We start from the raw sequence: 13,580 nt of genomic DNA, 5'->3' as shown, positions 1-13,580 counted from the left end.
TGTCTGAACAGCCAGTCTGCTTTTTAGCACAGACGTCATGTGATACCCAAGGAGGGAGCTGGAGACTTCAGAGTAGTTTTTTTTTAAATAGACTAAACGTTTGAGATTACAGGACGTAGCCTAGTTTCACATAAGCTTCCAAATTTCAGTGGGACATGCTGAACCCTGAAATTGTCAAATAGTATATTATTTTTGGAGAGAGGAAAATGTGCAAGTCTGTGAATGACCTTTACATTTTTAACCCATCCCAAAGGTCTGACTTCCTGCCCTTGCTCCCATGAGGTTTTGTAAACTCTAGCAATTAATAGCAACATTTTGTGAAGGAGCAGTTTAATGTATAGAAAAGGAAATTGGAGCAATGGGTGTTACATCTAATTAACAAAAGAGGGGGAAAATGTTTTTGTGCCCTCTTCTGTTTCTTTATTTATGAAGTGCAAAGGGTTGTATTTTTGTAACCTTACCAATAGCAAGTTGGGGGTTATTCCCCACCCCACATGCAGGGGTATCTTTCCTGGAGGTCCAAGAAAATTAACTGGAATGTTCCCAGCCTTCTTAAAATAGGAATGTGGTATGTGTAATACATATATCTTTACTTCCAATTCAGCAACAACAATAACAGTACAAAAAAGGTACATTATCAATTTAATTTATTCACATTTACTAACTGCCTTAAGTTCCAGTTTAATTTTTTGAATTCAGAATGCACTTTTCATGTTCATGGGCCCTCATACTATTGATACAATTGTGCATTTGTTTCATTTTGGCAATGTTCACCAGAGTTTCAGACAAAGTTTTCCAAACCTTACAGAAAATAAATCATAGGCCCCTGGGCCAAACCACAGGGGCCTGCCTTTTCCCAAACACAGGGTAATATAGGTCCCAGGATATGGTCTGAAGGTACATGAACCAACTATTTTTCTGGAGCTAAACAGCACCTAAGTTAGCAACTGCCTGGGGATGCACATGTACACCACCTTGGCTTCCATGGTAGAAGACTGCATATAAATGAAAGAAAATGTAAAAATAAATAAATATATAAAGTCCCCTTAGTTGGTAATTATTTGGCTTACTTGCCAGCAAATGAAAGGTTGTGAATTCATACAAATCCACTAAAGAACTGAGGTAACAAACCTCTTATTTTCCTTTAGGCTGGCTTCTTTACCACTACTGAGCTGTTAATTTAGATATTGGCATTTTATGGATTGTTTTTCCCAGCAGTCCTTTAATGATTACTGAATTTCTTACAAATGCATGTAGCTATCCATATCTATCATCTATCTATCTATCTATCTATCTATCTATCATCTATCTGTCTGCTAATGTAAAGAGGGGCCTATGTTCATAGGAAGGAGTACTGTTTTTGTGTTGAACCTCAATATTCACTCTGTGGGAATTAAATGTGGTATTAATGTTTCTAGGACAGCTAGTGGCCTAATGATTGGATAGAGGAAGGGGAGCCACTCCAGGAAGCATGGCAAGCAGCAGCCACTCTTCAGCTTATTGCAACGTGGAAAACCCTTCTACAAAGCAGAAAAGATAGACTACAGCATGAGCCACCTTTTTCAAACATAACAAAATAAGGTAAGCAGCAGGCAGCCCCTGCCCAACATACATGCATATGCACAGTGTGGAAAAAACCCTGCCTTTACCCTAACCTTTCTTAAGAACTTTTATAGAGGTTGGCACAGACCTCTATAAAAAGCCTTTATGGATTCCATGATCTCTCTCTTCTCCTACCATCTGTAGCCTCTTCCTTTGGACCCCACGCATCAGTCCCCACATAACAGCACTGTCATTATGCATGACAGCGGGAAACTCCTGACTATGCCTAATATACTCTTTTAATGCAAGCATTGCATCCTTTCTGGTTTGTGCTCTGGTAAGAGGACTGTATTCTCTGCCTTGTTCCATCACAGTAAACGGAACAGCCCCCTCTAACATTGCACATGCAAAGTTGTTCAAGGTGAACAGCAGGTGCGAGAGTTGCTGCAGACTTCAGAACGGCTGGGTCTGTGAGGAGGAAGAAATACATACTTTGTTTTATCAACAAGTTTTTTATTTTACTGAATTTTCCAAAATGAAGCAAAAGCGTACAGTCAAACGATACAAACTAAATCAAGATGTGTTCTATGCATACAATCAAGTGGGAGAAGGGGAAGGCAGGGGAATGTCTAGATCTATATGAGTCCACGCATCAGGGAAATTCTCATCTTTCCTAGATTTAAAGAACGTCACCTCATATGCCGCCAACTGAGGGGAATAAAGGAAACACACACACACATTCTTAACTAGGGGAGGAATGCTCCATCCCTCCATAGTTCTCTCCTACAACACAACACTAGGGCTGGATTTAGGTTTGATGAGGCCCTAAGCTACAGAAGTTAATGGGGCCCTTTATATGTCCAGCTGTCCTCTGTCAACAACAAATTGTTGCTGTTTTTTGTGTTGAATATATGCTATATGGTAATTTATGGACCTAATAGGTATCTAAAGCCATTTGCACATAACAAAATAGGTATTTTATCATGCAGAATGTAGGCACCCTATATATAGAAATGAGCAAACCAGTGATATTTTAGTGAGCAGGCTAGCAGGCGGGGCCCATTACTTACATCATAGGAGCCTACACAACACAAAACACTGTTGCTGGTTTTATTTACAGCATGTTGATTTTATTTGTTTTTTATCTTATATTTTGGAAAGATACATCCAGGTTTTTTTCTTCCTTTAATTTTTTGGGGGCCCTCCAAGAGAGTAGGGCCCTAAACTATAGCTTGTTCAGTTTATACGTAAATCCGGCACACACACGCACTTAAGCATTACCCGGCTGTTTGCGCCAGTCTCCCTAACAGCGTCGGCAATCCCAGTGGGCAGTTTTGTGGCGCCCTTCTGGCCCCGCTAAATCTTCCTTGTGCAGATCCCCAAAATTTGGCTTGTTCCTCTCAAGACATTTCCCCACAGACGCCTCTCTCCCTGCTTGGGGTCTCCCCCTCGCCCCTCCTGGAAATGCATTTCCCACTAGCATTTCCAGGCAAGGTGTGGGTCGCCTTCATCCAGGCGCAGAAAGCGAGAGGGAGGGTAGGGGCTTAGCAACTCCCCTGGCCGGGGAAACACAAAGGCCGGTTTGTCTTGCCGCGCGCAGAGAAACAGGGGAAACTATCTCCCCAATAACTTATTTGCTCCCTCTCCCCTGCATCAAGCTCCATCTCCAAGACAGGACGGGGGCGGGGCAAGGAGCAAGGCGGAGGCTTTGCTCTGGAGGACACCCTATTTCCCTCTCCCTTTCCTCCAATTTCCTTCCTCTCTAGGAATCCGCCTCTTTCGCTTCTTTTAACCCTCTGTGAGTCAAAAGCGGCGAACTCTCGCTGCCACTTACTTTCCAAGCAAGCGGGCGGGTGCATTCGCAGGGATACCGGAAGCGGAGGCAACGCGGGGCGGAAGAGGAGTGGGAAGCCTGCAGGGGGCGTGGGCTGGGGGCGGAGGGTTGAGTGAGTAGATTAGGGCAAGGGAAAGCAAGCCGCAGGAGCGTGGCCGGTAAGCGAATTTAGGGCTGTATTTATTTGTGTGTTTGTATGTATGTGTGCCTTAACTTCGGATTTGCCCAGGGATCAGGGGAATCCGAATTGACTGTAAAAATAAATAAATGCCAAAACAGAAAACCATGAGGTTGGATGCTGCATCAGGGAAACGTCACGTGGAGGACACCCACAAAACTGAGGCTCGGGCAGCCTCCAGAGTACAGTCAATGCACACGAAAGCCCAGGGTGGATAAGCCCCATGGGAGTCCCTTTCTGCACCTCCAGGGTGGGAGGAGACATGAATCATTGTAACGCGTGAAAGAAAAACCAGCCCCCTTTTTTACCTGAATGGTAAGGGTGAAGGGTGGCGGGAGAGAAAGTAGCAAGGGTCTCTCCCCGCCCCCCACCCCAGCCCTGACAGTGCACCTGAGGACGGCACTTCCCAATCTGGTGCCCAGCATTTCCCCCCCATTCCAGCCATAATAATAATGATGATGATATAATAATAATAATTTATTATTTATATGCCGCCTATCTGGCTAGGTTTCCCCAGCTAGCATTTTTGACTGAAGTTTCATTTTATAGAGTTAATTGATTCTTTTTTATTGTATCTTTGTAAACCACTTAGAGACTATTGTAGTTAAGCGGTGTGCAAGTTGTTTAATTTAAATAAATAAGAAACTTAGGAAGCCACCTTAGACTGACACTGTGTACACACTCTTGTTTCCTTCTGCTCCAGTGCACCCACACCACTGGTGTTTGAAGACGTCTGTACATGTGACATCATCCACACAATCCTTATCCTGCAGTTTCTTGGAAAATAATTTCCAGCTTCCACCCGGTTTTAAAGTGTAAACCGCAATTGTTTTGCGGTTAAGCTGAGGTGTGTACATTGCAGGTCTTGCACAGGTGCGGATGACAGTGCATGCACAGATGACAGCCTCATGAATAGGAGTTGTGGGGTTGCTTTATGAAAAAGACAATGGTGCATTGGGTGAAGACATCCCTGCCGCTTCTCTGCTGTGTACAGCACCATGCAAATGTGACTTGAAGTGCAGCAGGGGGAAAGGAACTCGCTGCATTTTAGCTACCAATGTGTACACAGCCTAGATCAGACCAAAAGTCCATCTAGCTCAGTATTATCTATTCAGACTGTCAGCAGCTCTCCACAGTTTCTGACAGGTGACATTCCCAGCCCTATCTGGAGATGCCAGAGACTGAACCTGAGGATAAAAAGATGCTCCTCCACTGAACTATGGCCCTTCCTCTAAGAGGAACTCCAAATGGTTTGTGCGGCAGTCCCCGTCATCCTTGTCCATGCATTCTTGGGCTTTTGGGAAAGGCCTGTCTAGGTCTATGTTGTGTTCATAGTAATGTGGCATTTCATTTTAGAATATGGAGAGAATGTAAGGTAATTTGTACAGCTGGGTGTCATTGGAGAACTGCTTTGTATTCAGGATGCTTATAGCAGAGCGAAGCAGAACTTCCTACTCATTCCCACAGCTCACCCACCACTTTTTAAAATTAGTGTTTGTTTTACAGTTTCCTGTGATTGGAACAGTCCCAACCTGGCCTGTGTTGTCACAGGGGTGGTGTTGCAAGCAGGACCACCTTGAAAGAGAAAAGAACTGCTTTCAAGACACCCATGGCCGGTGCAGCTGCTACTCCCCCTGTCCCGAAGCCCAGCACCTCTCATCGACTGAATATAAATGTTGGTGTCCTGGGCCACATCGACAGTGGCAAGACTGCTCTTGCACGGGCCCTTAGCACTGTTGGTTCCACTGCTGCCTTTGACCGAGCCCCGCAGAGCCGAGCTCGGGGAATCACCCTGGACTTGGGCTTCTCCTGCCTCTGTACAGAGTTGCCTCCACACCTGGGAACCGAGCCTGGCGAGCTCCAACTGACCCTGGTGGATTGCCCAGGACATGCCTCCCTTATTCGCACCATTATTGGAGGTAAGAGGCAGACAGAGGCAAAACTGCCAGGGGTGGGTAGGTTGCCTGCCTGTGCTCTGCAAAGACTGTATACTCATTTACTGATTGTGGTAGAGGACTGGTTCAACCTCCTTGTCCCCCTCAGCTCAAAGCTCCCTGTCATTCCACCACTTACAGAGACAGAGTGAGCAAGCAAGCAAGCAAGCAAGCAAGCAAGCAGAGGCAATCGTTTGCATTTCTTCTTTCTGGTTGCTTGGCAGGACCTGCAATAGCAAACCTTCCTCCCCAAGTGGTTGGAGGAAGTTGCTGTGCCGTTGTTTTTGCAGGAGCCGTTTTGCCCTTGTGATGTTATGGTGGAGAGGGTTGAATGTGTGGCTTGCTTGAATGCCTGTGCAAGGAAGGTAAATTGGGTATGGGTGGGAGGACTAGGCTTTTCTCCCCAATGTGCTCCTGTTAGTGCAAAAAGTTGTCCTCCACCACACACTTGGTAGTCAAATTGGCATGTGAGGTTCTTGCTACGTGTAAAAGTGAAGCACATTTCTCTCTTTTTCAAAAATAGAGCATAGATGATGGCTGACTGTGGATGATAAGAACAAAAAGCAATTGCAATTAAAATAATTTTAAACTTAATGTTTAATGTACTTGTATAGTTCCTTTCCTTGTACAAAATAGTGTTTTGTGACTGACAGCAAAGGAAATTGTGCCTGAAAGCTCTCCAGTTACTATTGTGAGTGTGTGTTTTTCCAATTCATTCTGTTTGGCAGGTTTTAAGATGCACAGTTTAGGGTAGCATGAAAAATGTCCTGAAAGTGAATTTGGCTGCATTTCCCACATTCGTTATTTGCAAGGTGCCCTGCTAAAGGCAGAGGGAAGAAATAAAGATAAATTGTTCTGGGATTGTGGCCTTGATCCAGCAATTTTCATTCATTCATTCCTTCATTTATTCTGCATAAAGTGATTAGTAAAGGTAAGATATTGTTCTGCCTAGTAATTAATATTGTCTAGAGAAGCACTCCTCAATGTTTCGCCTTTGAAGAATTGTATTTGTTGTTGTGTCTGGCCTTCTTCATGGTGGCACCCTGGTTTTGGACCTCCATGCTCCTTGAAACTCATCTGGCTCCTCTGTTGTAGCACTTTCGTTGCCAGCTAAAAACACGGATGATTCAGTCAAGTGTTCAGCCCTTTTCTGAAATTTACTCATCTGTGAGGGGTGATGTATGATGTGGTTTTATGTATTGATCTCTAGGGGTTTTTCTGCTACCCAATCTGCTATTCCGGCAAGAGGGCAGGGTGCAAATAAATGTGGCACCTCAGTAAAATGTGGCACCTCAGTAAAATGACTACTTTGATCACAGACACAGGTGGAGCAACCAGAGATTTTAAAAATTATATTTCCATGCATATACAGGTTCTGGATGTTTGTTTGTTTGTTTCATTTATTAGTGGCTTGCCGTGAAAAATCCTGAAGCAATTTAACAATAAAAATATCAACAATAAAAGTTTATTTAAAATACAGACTTGGATAAAAATCTTCACTTAAAAGGCTTGTTGGAAAAGGAAAGTCTTCAATTGGTTCTGGAAAGATAATAGAGATGGCACCTGTTTAAAAATTATATTTCCATTTCAGTCCTGGTTCTGAATGACATGATCTGTTTTGCAATCTGTATACCAAAGCTGATCAGTGTTGTGAAACATTTTTGATAGGCACTTCATCAAATGCAGATTGCTGTTACTTCATTGGTGGAAAAAGGCCTGCTTAAATGCAGATTCCCGTAATCTTATAGAGAAATACCTTATAGAGAAATAGCTTGTTTGGTTTTCAACGGGATGTCAAGATTGTTTATTTTGCATATAGAACTAAAGGTTCTTGGTTTTAAAAGGTTTTTGTGTATAGGTGTTCAATCACATTCTCACACAAGTTGGTTGAATTGTATGAATGCTTCTCAGGGTGGCAGTTTCTTTGCTTGAAGTTTTAAACTAAAATTATATCCGATAAAATAACGTGTCAAGATAGTTTTGCTAAATGAATTTTGTATAGCAGGATCAATCCTATTATGCTCGGCAATATCTGACCTTGTAGGTACTTTGCAAGAGAACACACTAAAACTTAAGGATAAAACTTTTATGTTTTAATAAATGCAGAATATTTGAACAGTAACAAAACAGAAGAGGAATGGAAGATGGAAGTCATATTTCATTCTCTGTGCTTACATTTTTCTTAGAGACTTTGCCCTTGAAAACAAAGCATATCATGTTTTAAATCAAAATAATTTTTTACCTACATGCTAGGAATAGAGAATGCCACAGATCGTTCCACCCCTGACATTTCTAAAAGGTTGGGCGGTAAGATTAAGTTGGTAGTCAAGGTTGGATTTAAATGGTGGGTTTGGACTCCAGTTTCCTCCTCACTGCATGTCTATCAAAGTTTTTTGTTTGTTTTTAAGATACACTTTAAATGGCCAGTGCTAAAGTGTATTCCAAGACCAGGCATGACTGTCAAGGTAAGGTGTTCTAGCCAGTCCCGTTTTCATAATTATTCTGCACATTCTTGCAAAATGTCTGCATCTCTCCAATTAGGTGCTGAGCAGTTTCTGCTAGAGTTCAGTGATAGGGGAAGCCTGCTGAGAGGTTATACAAGTTAATCTTTCAGAGGAAATCCAATCCCCATATTTTATTTTAAGGCCACTCTGCGTAGCAAAGTAGTTTAACAAGTAGCAGATTTTTTACTTGCTGATAGTTAATTTCATGCCCTACAAAGGGTCAGCGCACTAATACAGGAGAACATGATTACTTCACCTTACCCTTTCTTCCCTCCTGCCCCCCACACACAGAGCACTGCCTGCGGAACTGTTTGTTTTAGGTTAAACTGTTTTTAAGATGCCCGTTGTTTTTGCTGACTTTGTATTAGCCGAGAGAGCTTCTGCAAGAGCAGATCAAGAATATATATTGCCTTTTGTTCTTCATGGAAGTACGAAAGCCGGAATAGACTTGCAGTGTTTTAATTTGAAAGCTCCTGCTTGATCCAGATTGTCTAAACCTGTGGGAGGAACGGAGACGAACTTGTAGTTTTGTAATTCCTTACACTTGTCTGAACCTTTGACCTTTTTACTTTTGACCGGAGCTTCATTGTCACCATTTGTCCCTGCAGCTCGTTTCAAAGACGGCTGCCTACAAGTGTCTGTTTCCACTTTGCTGCTGTGTTCTTTTAAGGAAGGGTATTAATTCATACCTGATACATTGAAGGGCCAAGACTTTTGAACTCTTGCAAGGGCTGGTGGGGAGTGGCGGGGAGGAGGAGAAGGTGAATACAGCAAAAGTGGATTTTGCTGATGCAAATAACTACTGTTAAAGTCATGGAAGATTAAGAGAATTGTGGAGTTATTACTACTGCCTCAGTTTCCCCCCTCTTATTTATATTATTTGTAAGATTACCATAGTAGGCTTCCTGATTTTATCTAAATACTTGCGTTCAGCCTATCGAACCGTCCTCCCTAATCAAATCATTATTGGCCTGCATATCCAGTCATTTATAATTAGGGTGTTAGAAATGATGGAATCGTCCCCCTCACTCATACAGAGAAGGGCAACAGCTGATCTCGTTCTTCTTTTGTAGTTCGCATCATGATGAAAATGGCCCATCTTAGGCTCCTTTTTTGCATTTTCAGCATAGACTAAATTTCTACAGGCTACTGGAACTGTAAAATATGTCTCAAGGAGAAGGACCATAGCTCAGTGATTGAGCATCTGCCTTGCAGCCTTGCATGCAAAAGGATCAGAGCTGGGAAGAGCTACTACCTGAAACCCTGGAGAACAACAGCCAATCAGAATAGACAGTACTATGCTAGATAGATCAATGGTCCAAATCAGTAGAAGGCAGCATATCTATTGTCATCTGTAGAAAATGTCTGTGTGAAGAAATGGGCTAGCGAAATACAGTGCTACCTCGGGTTACATACGCTTCAGGTTACATACGCTTTAGGTTTCAGACTTCGCTAACCCAGAAATAGTACCTCGGGTTAAGAACTTTGCTTCAGGATGAGAACAGAAATCGTGCTTTGGTGGCGCGGCGGCAGCGGGAGGCCCCATTAGCTAAAGTGGTGCTTCAGGTTAAGAACAGTTTCAGGTTAAGAACAGACCTCTGGAACGAATTAAGTTCTTAACCCGAGGTACCACTGCATTACCTTTGAAAACAAAATGGAAAAAATCATTTTAAAAAGGTCTGAAATTCTGCTAATGTGCCATTTGACATTTTCAAGGCGTTTATCTGAAACAAGCTCAGTGTGCTTCTGATTGGAGGCAGATCTATGTAGAGAACTGTTGGAAAAAAGAGAAATAAACATGTGCATTCCTCTGTAGGACCAAGCTAGTTGTTAGGCAACAAACACAGGACTTAAAAATGGAGTCACTGTTTATTTCCTGAAAAACAGTGTAGAAGGAGTGTGATTTTTCAGGTGAGTGATAGCATGTGTCCTTAATTCCCTGTTGCCTTCTGTTTTTGCCTTCCATGTACCCCTTTCCCAAATTGACCTGTTCTCAATTCACTCTTTGTCATCTAAAATTGAGGAGACTGCAGAGGGAATGTGACAGCCAAGGAAGTGGTCAAGCACCCTACTTTGCCAATTTTCTCTGTGGAAATCATAACCCACTCCCGCTCATGTTTTCTGCCTGTCTCTTAGTTCAGTCCTTTTTGCAATGAAACAGCTCTTCAAGAGTGCAGTCCTAAATGCATTTACAGGGGTAAAAGCCTCAGCGCCTAGGGCTTGCCAATCGAAAGGTCGGCGGTTCGAATCCCCGTGGCGGGGTGCGCTCCCGTTGCTCGGTCCCAGCGCCTGCCAACCTAGCAGTTCGAAAGCACCCTCGGGTGCAAGTAGATAAATAGGGACCGCTTACTAGCGGGAAGGTAAACGGCGTTTCCGTGTGCGGCTCTGGCTCGCCAGAGCAGCGATGTCACGCTGGCCACGTGACCCGGAAGTGTCTCCGGACAGCGCTGGCCCCTGGCCTCTTGAGTGAGATGGGCGCACAACCCCAGAGTCTGTCAAGACTGGCCCGTACGGGCAGGGGTACCTTTACCTAAGCCCCAGTGAATGAACAGCAGTGAAACCTGTTTCTGAGTGATCACACATAGGCTTGCTCCGCTCTGTTGCAATCTTGTGCAGACACACTTAAGCAGGCTGTAAAATGCATTTCCCATTTATCAACACTTTGGTTGGGCCAGAGTTTCTGTTTTGCGTTTTGTCTGTTTTTAACTTGTAATACATATTCCTTGCTGCCGAAAACAAAAATGGATGAATATATAGAAATCTACTGTTGGCATTACTCATTTACCTTTAAAAAGCATACAAAATCCCTCTGCTCAATATGCTAGTGCACAAGAGGGCAGTGTTTGCTTGCAAAGTAGGATCTTTAGGATAGATGTGTAGGGTAACAGGTCACTGAATTAGAATTGGGAGAAAATAAAATGAAGGGCTGCATAGCTTGAAGTTCAAACTCTAATTCCGGTTCTCCTTTTCAATGACCCCCACCTCCCTTACTTGATTTAAAACAAAAAGTGGAGGACACTCTGTCTGATGAATTTCCTCTTTAAAGTATGCTGTTAACCTTGTCTGGAGTCCAGGCACCTCTCTTTTCATGGGAGAAAGAATCATGTCTTATGCTTCATTATGTAAATACTAGGTAGTGTGACTACTAAGTCACTTCTAAGTCTACTACGTCACACTCAGAGAAGACTAATTGAAATCAGTCAACCTAAGGTAGTCATTACTAACTTAATTCCATTGATTTGAATATGTCCGTTCTGAATATGACATAGTAGTTGGATACTACCCATCACTGTTGTGGTGCAAAAATATTTGTTAGTTAGGAAAATAAATCGGTTGCTCTTCTTTCACTTGCAGATAAGGGGTCAATGTTTAATATATGTTTATCTCAGGGCTTAATATATGTAATATCTGATTTGTGAAATTAGTGCACGTTGCAGCATTTAGTACAGTACTGTTGCATGCATTGATGTGTTAGGGAACATCCCCTTATAGTCATAGCAGAAATAAACAAAAGAGAGATAATTAAACACCATAACTCCCAATTGTCTTCTGACTCTCCGCATCCCCTCAGATTGCGTTTTTGGTTCAAGTAAGCTAGCAGAGGCAGAATTTAGGAGTGGCATGATGACTGTAGTGTAAAATATCCTTGGACTTCTTACATGTTAAAGCCATGAGGGGGAAGGGAGAAAACTGGAAGATATATAAATTCACAACTCTATTCAGTTTAAGAAGGATATTGATGCACTGAGACCCATCCAGAGGAGGACAACAAAAAGGATGAGGGGTTAGGAGATCAAATCCTTTGAGGAAATATTGAAGGAATTCTGTATGTTTAGCCTGGAAAAGAGATGATTGGGAGGTGACAGGATAGCCATCTTCAAATACATAGACAGCTTTGAGGATCTTCCTTACAATCAAGTGGTATATCAGTTTTATGAAATGAATAAAATAAATATGTGAAGGACTGTCATATGAATCAAATTTGTTTTCTCTTGCTGTTCCAGGGCGTAAGACTCAATATAGTGGTACCTCAGGTTAAGAACTTAATTCGTTCCGGAGGTCCGTTCTTCACCTGAAACTGTTCTTAACCTGAGGTACCACTTTAGCTAATGGGGCTTTCCGCTGCCGCCATACCACAACCGCCACGCAATTTCTGTTCTCATCCTGAAGCAAAGTTCTTAACCCGAAGTACTATTTCTGGGTTAGCGGAGTCTGTAACCTGAAGCATCTGTAACCTGAAGCGTCTGTAACCCAAGGTACCACTGTAATAATAATAATAATAATAATAATAATAATAATAATAATAAATAATAACAACCAGTTTCAACATACAAGGAAGGGTTTTAAAATATTTATTTATTTTTACTACCTGCGTGAAATATCTCTGGTTGGAAAATAAAAATAAGATAATAATAATAGAATATAAAATCTTAGCTACAACAAAAAAGAGCACACTGTACACCCCCCTGTTTAAAAACTGAGAGACCCATACTACATAAGTCGTACCAATGGTCTGGTTAAGCAGAAATTTCTCCCCGGTGCTGAAAAGACCATACTGTGCTGTTGGACACATATTTAGAGCATGGCCTCTGAAGCAGATCTTAATACAGTGGTACCTCGAGTTACAAACGCCTCAGGTTACAAACGCTTCAGGTTACAAACTCCGCTAACATGGAAGAGTTACCTCGAGTTGAGAACTTTGCCTCAGGATGAGAATGGAAATTGTGTGCCAGTGGCGCAGCGGCAGCAAGAGGCCCCGTTAGCGAAAGCACGCCTCTAGTTAAGAACAGTTTCAGGTTAAGAATGGACCTCCGGAACAAATTAAGTTCGTAACTAGAGGTACCTCTGTATTTGTGTAGGTAAATATGGAAAAGGCCAAACTATGGGAAGAACTTCCTGATGGCATGGGGTTGTTGTTTTTTTAAATAGGAGAATGGACTGCCTTGGAAGTTGTTGGAGTCTCCTTCAGTAGACATTTCTAAGCAACAGCTGGATGCCCTCTGAGGGAAATTTCCTGCATCAGCAGGGAGACAGATTATATGACTTTTGAGATCTTTTCCAACTCTATGATTCTGCATTTGTTGGTGAAGACATATTGTCGCATTACTACAGTGTCTTAAAATGGCTATTCCAGAAGTCCCCCTCGTTAGATTCATTAAGTTAATTTGTGCCAAGTGCAAAGCATATCAGATTGCACTAAGATGTTTCTTATATACTCCAATAGCTTTTAAAGTACAAACTGAGTATGTGTTTAATATAGTATACCTCCAGAATTCTGTCTAATATAGTAGTAATTATATTATTGTTATTCTACCCCCCCCCCCATTACAGATAATTCCAATAGGATCTAGGGGCGCACTTTTCCTTAAACAGAGTTTTCTAGGCAGAGATCCAGCTTTTTGGCCTGTTCTAATGTAGACGGCATTCCATAATCTGGATTATTTGTTGGTCCTTTTTTTACATTTATTCCCGATTGCCTACATTCTTGTTTCCAAGAGACCTCCATTTTGAGACAGCCATGAGCAAGCCAGGGGGAGGAGAATCAAACCTTCTCAGTGATAATTTTCAGTTGGCTTCTTGCATGTATA

General features: G+C 42.4%; 1 protein-coding gene across 4 annotated transcripts in view; it reads left to right on the top strand.

Annotated features, from left to right (window-relative positions):
* The first annotated feature begins 3,406 nt into the window (after positions 1-3,406).
* Positions 3,407-13,580, top strand: part of EEFSEC (eukaryotic elongation factor, selenocysteine-tRNA specific) — a 159,850-nt gene continuing 149,676 nt past the window's right edge. For 2 of the 4 annotated variants that reach the window (XM_083727175.1, XM_083727176.1), the window contains exons 1-2: positions 3,430-3,534; positions 5,061-5,473. In XM_083727175.1, coding sequence (XP_083583301.1) covers positions 5,164-5,473 — 310 coding nt within the window. In that variant the 5' untranslated portion in view covers positions 3,430-3,534; positions 5,061-5,163. Of the gene's footprint in view, positions 3,535-5,060; positions 5,474-7,896; positions 7,954-13,580 lie in introns of those variants that run through there. The other 2 variants (XM_083727174.1, XM_083727177.1) reach the window with 2 other exon arrangements.

The sequence above is a fragment of the Podarcis gaigeae genome (genome assembly GCF_964106915.1).
Source record: "Podarcis gaigeae genome assembly, chromosome: 2".
In the NCBI taxonomy this organism is placed as follows: Eukaryota; Metazoa; Chordata; class Lepidosauria; order Squamata; family Lacertidae; genus Podarcis; species Podarcis gaigeae.
The sequence above is the reverse complement of the archived record's forward strand: the minus strand, read 5'-3'. Positions and strand labels throughout refer to the sequence as shown.